Source organism: Poeciliopsis prolifica, unplaced genomic scaffold, assembly GCF_027474105.1.
Source record: "Poeciliopsis prolifica strain line A6 unplaced genomic scaffold, Auburn_PproV2 SCAFFOLD092, whole genome shotgun sequence".
In the NCBI taxonomy this organism is placed as follows: domain Eukaryota; kingdom Metazoa; phylum Chordata; class Actinopteri; order Cyprinodontiformes; family Poeciliidae; genus Poeciliopsis; species Poeciliopsis prolifica.
Genome location: NW_026562467.1, coordinates 1,113,261 through 1,123,668, shown reverse-complemented (window position 1 = coordinate 1,123,668; position 10,408 = coordinate 1,113,261). Strand labels below are relative to the sequence as shown.

Sequence of the window (10,408 nt, the reverse complement as noted above, 5' to 3'; positions counted from 1 at the left end):
GCTGCGGGTCAGGGAACAGCTGGAGGTCACTGCGGGTCACGATGCGCCATCATTTAGCGGTTCTGACGAACTGTTGAGCTTCCGGGGCAGAACCTGTGGTCCCCATGGCAACCGCTTTCCGTTGGTCCCAAATGAACAAGATGGAACCAGAGGAGAAACGACACCTGCTGAACCGGGACATCGCTGTCCAGGTGGAGAGAGGCGGAGCCACACAGACACTCAGAGGACACCTGGACAGGTAGTTAGCATCCGGGCAGTTAAAGTAGCTCTGACCCCAGTCCTGGCGGATGTGGGTCGGTTGGAAACACAAGTTAAAGTTCCTTTGCTAAAAATGTTACTTAATTAACTCATTTAATACTCTAAGATTACATGATCAGACAGATACAAGTATACAATTATGTGCAAATTCTGATATTTTAAGGACTAAAGAATGCAAAACATACCAAAATAGTTTAATTTTTCATTACAAAATTAAAAATTGAGGCAGAAATGAACAAGTTTTGCCATAAAACCGTTGAAGCTTCTTACAGTTGGTTCAAAATCCTTGCATGACAAAAACAGGCGACAAATATTAAGTTACAGCAGGAAAATAAATGAAAGGTTTAAAAACAATGAAAATACATCAATGCTCCAGTTAGTGGTCAAAGGCAGATCTAAACTTGTGATGATTTAAAGGAACTCGGTGTCCTTCAGAGTCCTCCTCGTCGATGGTTTTCACGTTTCCAGATGTGTGTGCATACAAGCTGATTGCTGCTTTTCCATATTTGGTTCTGGTTCCGAACCTGCAGACCTGACAGAACCAGAAGGTTGACATACAGATCTTTAACGTACGAGTATGTATGGATTAGTTTCCCTAGATCTTACTGAGGCATCAGCCCTCTAATCCTGGAAATGAGAGAAGGCTGACTTTGTAAATGTCTTTATGTGGCTCTGAAGGTTCAGGTCAGAGTTCATCACTGAACCCTGATTTCAACATGATCTCTAGTTTCCAGCTGGAATCACTGAAGCTGTCTGAGTAAAGCTAACGAGTTACTAGCCAGATCAAGGTAGCATAAAGCTAACAACATCTTGGCGCCAGAAGACACCTGAACAAGTAGCTAGCACTAAAGCTAGCACTAGAGCTAACACTAAAGCTAGCACTAAAGCTAACACTTAAGACAGTTGCTGATAAACTGTAAATAGATTATCTTAGGTTTTGTGCAATTTGTTTAGTTTGACATCATTACGCCTGAAACTATTGGAGAATTGTGAAGCACAAAACTCTCAAATAAATGGATAAACGAAACAAACCACAGAGACGAGTTCTTACTGCCAGCCACGACGTGTCGGGAGATTTATTAACATGTCCTTTGTTTGAGGTATTTATTAACATACCTCAAACAGACATTGTTCTCAAAATACAATTTCCCAAAATCTCCAAAAATTTCCAGAAAATCTCTCCGTTCTTTGTGTCCAGACGTTTTTTATAGCTTCCAATGACGTCAAGGGTTTGAGAGAAGTTTTGACCAATCCAAATATCTATGTTGGTTTTGCGTCAAGATTCTGGTTGCCCATTGACTGAGTGTGTGTTGGAGTTTCCCCGAAATACTGATGACCTCTTGATCTGAACATCTGCTCCACACCAGAACTGCAAAGCAAGTCAATTAATAATAATTGTTGTTCTTATCTGTCCTCACAGTTCACTTTTCAACCCGAGTTTTGGTCCAACTTTTGTGCTTTTTCCAGGTCAGATCGACCTACTGGCGCCAGCAATCTTTTCTACAAAAACAACTCCTTAAAAAGTATTTCTGCTCTAACAAAACCGTCCCACTGCTGGCAGTTCATCTGACGCTAGCATACAGCTAATATGTTGCTGCTAACTGTTAGCTTAAGGCTAGCTACCAGTCCAGGAACTCTTTAATTATTGTCATTCAGTGATTTAATTTTTATTGCTCAAACATGGAGATGAATTCCTCTGGAATGTGTTCAGATCCTGTTAAGGTTCCATCTCCACATGTTGGAGAAAGAGAGCAAAGCCTGACGGGTTCTGCTCGGTGCTTCCAGGCCCGGTGTGCGCGCTCGCCGCAGAAGGAGGAAACTCGGCGCCCAGCTGGTGCAGGCAGGACGGAGGCTGGTGGCGTTTCTCATTGGCCTCCTGCTGGCCTTTATCTATGGACTGCTGGGCTTCGTGCTGCAGAAACAGCCACTGCGGTTCTGCGTCAACTCCACACTGATCCTGGCTGGGCTCATCGCGTTTGGCATGGGGCTGTCAGTCGGCCTCCGGGCCACCGTCATGGTCATGCTGCCCACCTTGTTCTCAGGTGAGTTGAGGCGTTCACCTGAGTCTGTCGGAGCTGGACGTTGTTAGTAAGCTGTTCGGTCTTCTGGTGCAGCACGCGGCGTCCTGATCCTGTTCGTGTCGGTGGTGGTGTCCGGGCCCATGAGGAACACGATAGTGAACACGGAGCGGGGCGCTGCCAGCGTGGTGTGCAGCGTCGAGCTGGCAGCCAATCAGACGAAAGAGCTGATGCAGAAAGCGGCCACGCCTCTCTTCTGTAAGACACGCCCCCTCAGAAATCATGTGGCATTAAAGGGGCATATTCTGCTTTTCTAGCCTGCTTTTCAATCCTGTTGACATCTAAATCATTCATGGCGGTCTGTATAAAGTGGAACTGTGACACCTTGGTCTTAATTCCTCGTTATCATAGCGCGACGTGATGACGCGTTTTGGCCCCGCCCCCCTAATTGATCAAAGGAGACCATCAACAGCAGATTCTTCATCCAGCCTTACATGTTAGAGCCAGAAAATGCTACCACCACATGAACGAACACAATTGCTAAACATGGTAGCTTAGTTAGCACGTTAGCTAATGCTAAAAATGTCACTGACTGCATTTGGATCATGTGTTCCTCAAGACCAAAACAGCAGAAAACTGTGCCAAACTGTTTATGTAATAATGCGATTCAAAGTGAATGGTTTTGTCCCGAAGGACCTTAAGCTAGCACACAGCGCTAACAAAAGCAGAGCACACAATGCTACTGCTAGGATGGCTAGGACGTCATTCCGACATTACATGTGTGCAGTAAAACACACAGCAACTGCACATTTTGATTTATCTACTTGTAACTTCCTTTAATTTTCACTACAAAATGGCTGCGAGAAATAAAAATAGTGGAGTCAAGGAAACTAGTTAGCTGGAAGTCCATGACCTTGTTTAGCTGTTCTGAGGCAATTAATGTCACATAATAGTTCAAAATATAGAATAGAATAGAGAATGCTGAACGGATTGAAAAATATGACCCAAACAGAATATAAAGAGATTTATGCATCACTGGACTGAACTTTTCTGCACACCAACAAATTGTATTTAAAGGCTGAAAAAGTGGATTTTGCCCTTTAAAATGAACAAAAAGTATTTAGGTTCTTCAGAATAAATGAATAATTTGTTGGGTTTGTTTGCAGCTGCCGTTGATGAAATCAGAAAGATCAGCAGAAACGCGTACGCCATGGTAGGAAGAGTCCAAAACTTCATCAATACGATGACAGACAGCGTCCGCCATGTTGGTCAGTCATCCTTCTGAACACAATTAGGCAACAAAAGTCTGTGCAGTGATCAAAGGTCCTCCATTGTTATCTTCAGGTTTTGGTTGCTTTGTCTTTTTTTTAAAAGTCTGTTTGTATAAGTTAACGTAAGCTTTGACCCCACAGCTCGGACCCTGAGGAACGTCCTTCACTTCCTGGTGGACATTGGAGACATTTGCAATGATAAAATGGGCGGTCCGTACAGGAAGTGCCGTGATCTGTTCGCCCAGGGTCGCAAAAACTGTAACAACCTGCTGAAGGAGTTCAACTTCCTTTGTCAAATCGTAGATGCCTTCCTGCCGCTTTGCAACCTCGCTCGTGGTGCGTTCACTGACATCACTTCCTGTAGATAATTGCTTTCACTCCAAAATTAAAACTATTGTTCACCTGGCAGTGACTACTTCCTTGTAGCAGGAGGCTATGGCCATTCTGAAGCTACTGATCTGATTAATGACAGACACTGGTCCTAGCTGAAGAAAAAACCACTAACTAGCATTAGCTTTGATAGGTTAATGCTTGGCAAAGTTCGGCTGGTCACCCACTGGAGTTCCTACTTCCTACTGCCTAACACCAATTTATCCAAGGCTAATGCTAACCAATACAAGGCTAACAATAGTCTGTACAAAGCTAATTTTAAGCAGTAAAAGGCTATCACCAGTCTGTGCAAAGCTAATGCTGACCAGTACAAGGCTAACACCAGTTTATCTGAGGCTAATGCTAACCAGTAAAAGGCTAACACCAATCTATCCTCGGCTAATAAACAGAACAGAAACAACACACTGGAAAAACACAAAATCTTTCCAAGAATGTTGGTTTAATTTCCAGTGCAAATATCTTAATACACTTGAAATAAAACAAAACCTAAATCTTAAGTAACTTTTCAGATTGCTGTAAGTCAATAATTTTGCATTGCTGAAAACTGATAATTGGTGGCAGATTATTGGCAGAAAAATGTCTTGTTATAAGCAGATTTATCTGCCAACGGAACTGGAACTTTTTCATCGATGTTAAACAATTATTGACTTTAAAGAAGCTGAAAAGTTACTTGTAAGTTAGTTTTGACTTATTTCAGGGATAGTTAGATACTTGCACTAGAAACTAGATCATATTTACTTGGTAGGATTTTGTATTTTTACAGTGCAATGAAAATGAATGATGATATCTCTGTAAACAAAATGGTCCTTCAAAAGAAATGAACAGTTCAGACTGAAGACAAAAACGAAAACTCATGCAAATTGAGTTTCATTAATTCATCATGTGATTAACTGATTTATTGATTATCGCAAATAACTTTGGTGTATTTCAGCTGGAGAGCTGTTCTGCATCATCCCGTCGTACGTAGCGGCCCACCTGAAGAAGCACCTGGCGGAGCGTGAGTGACCTCCGCCTGCAGTGAGTGACCTCCGGCTGCTGCAGCCGCCACCTAATCGCTCTCGCCTGTTTCAGCCACGGTCGCCGCGTTCAGGAATGATGCACGAGTTCGACTTCAACCTGTCGTCCACGGTGCGCTTCGAGGTGGACACCAACGCCAGCCGCACGCTGCATCAGGTCTACCAGGACATCCTGGCCCACATCTCCGCCGACCTGCAGAATTTCCAGGTGCTGAGCAAGGTGCTGGCCTACACCAACTTCGTGCTGCTGGGCTTCTCCTTCCTCAGGTCAGAGGTCACCGCTCAGCTGCACTCAGCCTCAGAAACACTCACGATAACGTGTCAGTGGCGTCAGTTTCCAAAATGATTTCAAAAATTAAATCTGAAAAGTGTGGCGTGCCTTTACATTCAGCTCACCTGAATTAACAGTGGAAAACGTTGTCCTATCAGTTTTAAACATCTACAGGCTTTTCGCTTTGTAAAGCAGCTTAGATTGGATGGAATTCAGGTCTGGACTTTGACTAGGACGTCGTGGAAATCTCAGGTATTCTGCATTTTCCTCCATGATTGTCCAGGAGTTTAGTTGAGTTTTAGTTTTCTTCCACTTCCTGTCTGCTGGTTGTTCTCTAAATAACTTATGAGACCAGAACCAGAACATCTGTGCTACATTTCATTTAGCGCCATCACAAATGCATGCCACACTTTTTAGATTTTATGTGAAAATATTTGGAAAACAAGGTTTAATAATAAGATCAATTCAAAGTGCTCCCTGCACTGCCATGCTGTCAGTTACAAAGTTTCCCATATTTGTGCGTGACGGCAAATGAGAGCTTTCATAAAGTATATTGTGCCACATTCTCTAGATATATTATAAATTATATTGTAGGAGGTATAGTTTTACTAAACCTTCTGTACATCAGGGTGTAAATACTGTGTGTGTGTGTGTGTGTGTGTGTGTGTGTGTGTGTGTGTGTGTGTGTGTGTGTGTGTGTGTGTGTGTGTGTGTGTGTGTGTGTGTGTGTGTGGGCAGGGCATTGATGTACCAGCGCCAGTACCTGCGGGATCTGCGCTTTGATAACTTATACATTAGCGCTCAGTTTAGAAAGCTGGACCAGCAGGTGGCGTCGGAGGGCGGAGCTTCGGTTCTGCCGCTGACGTGCAGAGAGGCGCAGACCTATGTGACGCCACGTAAGAACCGCCGCTTCACGTAGCGCTAACCAGAAGGCGCAGCAGCAGGTAGCGCTCTGCGTTTCTCTGCGTGTCTCTGCAGTGTCTCTGCAGTGTCTCTGCGTTTCTTTGCAGTGTCTCTGCAGTGTCTCTGCGTTTCTTTGCAGTGTCTCTGCAGTGTCTCTGTGTTTCTCTGCAGTGTCTCTGCAGTGTCTCTGCGTTTCTTTGCAGTGTCTCTGCAGTGTCTCTGCGTTTCTCTGCAGTGTCTCTGCAGTGTCTCTGCGTTTCTCTGCAGTGTCTCTGCGCCTGACGCAGCGGGAGCAGCACGGCATGCTGGTCCGGATGGCGGCCGTCTTCAGGCACCTGGTGGCGGGCGGCCTGATTGTGGCCATGGACTTCATGGTGTTCTGGATCCTGGACCAGGTGCACCACCAGGTGGAGGTGGACGTGGTGGCCAGAGGTGAGGCGTGATGCGGCATTGTTGTGTGGTCTCCATGGTCACGGCGCGTCCTCTCAGCCCCTTTCCAGGTGGCGGTCCAGGTGAACGGGTCGGGTTACTCCTCCGATATCTTCAGAGACCTGGTGGCGTCCTTCAACGTCTTCCAGACAGGAAACATCACCGTCATCAGCAGGAAGTGCCTGGTGGAGCCTCAGGAACCCGACCACAAAATCAACTTCCTGCTCGGTACCAGAACCAGAACCGGACCAGATCCAGAACAAGAACCAGGACCAGACCTAAAATTGTTCTGGTTCTGCAGGCTTCCTGCTGGGTATGGCTGCGGTCATCTCTCTGTTCAGCGGATTCGTTCAGCGCTTCAAACGGATCGCCTGTGCTTTTTATTATCCGGATCAGGAGCAGGTACTGAACACACTGCTGGCCATATGGAAGGCTATCCATATCAGAAAATAAAGAACGCTGCAGAAAACGTCCAAACATCGACTGGTTCCGGGTCTCAACCACGGCTGCAGTTAGCAATAAATTAGTTTAAATCACTTTAAATTAAATTTTCTTTCAGCTGCAGCAGAAATTTTGAACATATATTGATTTGTGGTTTGGTGAACTGACGGTCTGACAGAGACTCCCATCACTGTCCTTATGTTCTTGAGCATCGCGCTTAAACCGCAGGAGGGTTAAATATTCACAAAGAAGTTTTTGTCACATGTGTTAATATTCCTTTACCAAATAGTTTATTGTATGGATTTTGGCCTTTCTGGATTTCCGTAGAAGTGAGCCTGCTGTTCAGTTTTTGTTTATCTGCAGCTTTACAGAAGCAGATGTAGACTGCAGTTCAAATCAAACATCCGGCTGCTCCTTCCTGTTCAGCCTGGACTCTAAACAGGAAGTTAGCTTGTTGCGCCTGAAGCTACGCTAACATCAGTTCCTCCAATTGGGAGTCACCAGCAGCAGCTACCTGATGTCAGGTAGATTTCCTGTAAGCCCCGCCCCCTGCGACTCTAGGATCCAGGCTTTCTGCCTCCAGATGAAGATCAGCTGCTGTGGGTGAAAGGTCGCGGAGCAGAAAGGCATGTGAGGAATCTGGAGCAGGAATGTTAGAGAGGAGGAATCCGAAGGCAGGTCTGAACGTGACTGAGGCGCTCCGAGGTTTAACCAGGATATAACTGGATTTAACAGGATATAACTGGGATTTAACTGGGAAATATCTGGGATATTACTGGGATTTACCCAGGATTGAATGTGCTAATAGTGGAGCTAATTTCTGCTTAGCACTTTTGCTAACTTTGGAAACGTTTTTCAAATTTAGGGTCCACTAAATAAATGTACTTTTATTCAACTTCCAGTTGAGGAAAGTTTGACATCCATGTTGAAGTTTTAGCTCTCGACTGTTGAGAATAAAATAAGACAAGATCATAAATACAACAGCAAGTCGTTATAGAACATGCGGATCATAATGTGAAAACAACCAATATCATTAAAAGGCTTTAGCTTTTAAATTAGATTATAAGGACTTTATGTAGATATTAATTCAAGCAAATAAAATCTGGAGAGTAAATTTTTGTTTCAGATGTTTATAGGTGTGAACATCATATTTGCTCTAAATGCTAATGAAATGCTAGTGACATAAGAGTTATTAGCGTTTTTATTTTTCACTAAAGTCAATTTTTTAAATGGTTTTATGATGGTTATCAACACTTTACCATTAGCTTCTGCTAAACACCAGTTTAGTGCAGTACTCTAGTGTAGCTGTTGCTTATAACTAGTTCCTCAGTGTTAGCACAACTAGCTTTTTCATTAGCAGTGTCTGTAACCCAACCAATATTTTTCCTCCACCAAGCTTCCTGAACAAGAAGTGGATGAAACATCAAGTTTATGCTTCATGGTTTCCCTGAAACTGGATTCTTTCCTTCTTTAAATGAGTTGTAGTTCTGAACTGGAAGCAGCGGATGGATCCGTCATGCTGTTGGACAGAGGCTCCAACATGGCCTCTGATCTCCGAATGAGAGCGCAGGAACTAGAACCTCCAGGTGACCGGCCCTGCTTTGTGTTCTGCAGCAGAGGATCCGGTTCCTGCACCAGCACATCCTGAGCGAGAGGCTATCGGTGGGCCGGGCCCTGAGGGGGTCTGTGATCCGACACCTGGCCGACCGGGCCGCCGGCGCCGGCACCAGTTACATGCAGGCGCTGCTCAGGCGGTACCTTCATGCCACCAGATAACACAGATTATATCCAAAACAAACTAAATGTCCAGCTGAGCAGAAAAGTTCTGCTGTTTGTTCTGTCAGGCTCCCAGGTGGAGGCTACCTGTCCTCCCTCACTGGCTCCGCCCCCCTCACCTGTCTGGGCTGCAGCAACACCGTCAGGAAGAAGGAAGCCGGCGTCTGCGACGTCTCGGGATGCACAGAGAGACCGTGGTCCATCAGAACCTGACGAAGATCAGATCATCTAACGACATCAGAACCAGAACCTGCAGAAGATCGGATCATCTAACGACATCAGAACCAGAACCTGCAGATGATCGGATCATCTAACGACATCAGAACCAGAACCTGCAGAAGATCGGATCATCTAACGACATCAGAACCAGAACCTGCAGATGATCGGATCATCTAACGACATCAGAACCAGACCTGCAGAAGATCGGATCATCTAACGACATCAGAACCAGAACCTGACAAAGATCGGATCATCTAACGACATCAGAACCAGAACCTGCAGATGATCGGATCATCTAACGACATCAGAACCAGAACCTGCAGAAGATTGGATCATCTAACGACATCAGAACCAGAACCTGCAGAAGATTGGATCATCTAACGACATCAGAACCAGAACCTGCAGATGATCGGATCATCTAACGACATCAGAACCAGAACCTGCAGAAGATCGGATCATCTAACGACATCAGAACCAGAACCTGACAAAGATCGGATCATCTAACGACATCAGAACCAGAACCTGCAGATGATCGGATCATCTAACGACATCAGAACCAGAACCTGCAGAAGATTGGATCATCTAACGACATCAGAACCAGAACCTGCAGAAGATTGGATCATCTAACGACATCAGAACCAGAACCTGCAGAAGATCGGATCATCTAATGACATCAGAACCAGAACCTGACGAAGATCGGATCATCTCATGCTCCAGAAGTCGCTGCCAAAAATCAGCAGCAACAATTTGAGTTATTTAGAGAAAGACATGAGAAAAATGCAGGTTCATTTCTAATCATTTATTTATAATTGTCTGCTTCAAACTAAGTATTTAGTTAAATATTTAGCTTCAAACTAAATATAGCGAGTTAGTTGTTACATAACTAGCTCAATAGCTAGGAAGCTAACAAGCTAAGTATTTAGTTCCAATGTTTTGTAAATTGCTCTTATTTAGTTTAAAGCAAAATATTAAGTTAGAAACTAAGTATTTATTTTGTCAACTAAATTTTTAGTTTGAAAGTTTCACATTGAAACTTTGTGAACCTCCATTTTTTGTCAATGTAACTTTTTCACATAACTTTAAAAATGGCGCCTTATAATCAAAGTAACATTGACAGTTTATGCAGTGCAGATGTTTCTGTTTGTTATGGACCTGAAAGTACCAGAAAATCCCAGCAGAACCTGAACGCACCCTGACTCTGGTTCTGTTTTCCAGGCGTTTTCTGTCGGATGTGTTTCCACAGCCTGGGAAACGTCTGCGCCGTCTGCAGGCGACCTCTGACCTCCCTGGAAGATGGCGAGGAGGAGCTGTGAGTGTCTGGCCCAGAACCGGCACCAGAACCAGAACCACCATTTCAAATGGGACAGAACTGCAGAAAAACAGCAGAACCATCAAATCCGACCCAGAACAAAATAC

The 10,408-nt window shown here is 44.5% G+C and overlaps 1 protein-coding gene across 1 annotated transcript in view; it reads left to right on the top strand.

Moving 5' to 3' along the window:
* Window positions 1-5: 5 nt before the first annotated feature.
* LOC129353579 (DC-STAMP domain-containing protein 2-like) overlaps window positions 6-10,408 on the top strand; it is an 11,150-nt gene continuing 747 nt past the window's right edge. The window contains 15 exon segments of the mRNA XM_055022924.1: window positions 6-238; window positions 2,044-2,300; window positions 2,373-2,534; window positions 3,443-3,544; window positions 3,689-3,883; window positions 4,869-4,934; window positions 5,009-5,027; window positions 5,029-5,220; window positions 5,963-6,120; window positions 6,395-6,559; window positions 6,617-6,784; window positions 6,858-6,958; window positions 8,612-8,751; window positions 8,842-8,957; window positions 10,205-10,301. Coding sequence (XP_054878899.1) covers window positions 105-238; window positions 2,044-2,300; window positions 2,373-2,534; window positions 3,443-3,544; window positions 3,689-3,883; window positions 4,869-4,934; window positions 5,009-5,027; window positions 5,029-5,220; window positions 5,963-6,120; window positions 6,395-6,559; window positions 6,617-6,784; window positions 6,858-6,958; window positions 8,612-8,751; window positions 8,842-8,957; window positions 10,205-10,301 — 2,072 coding nt within the window. The 5' untranslated portion in view covers window positions 6-104.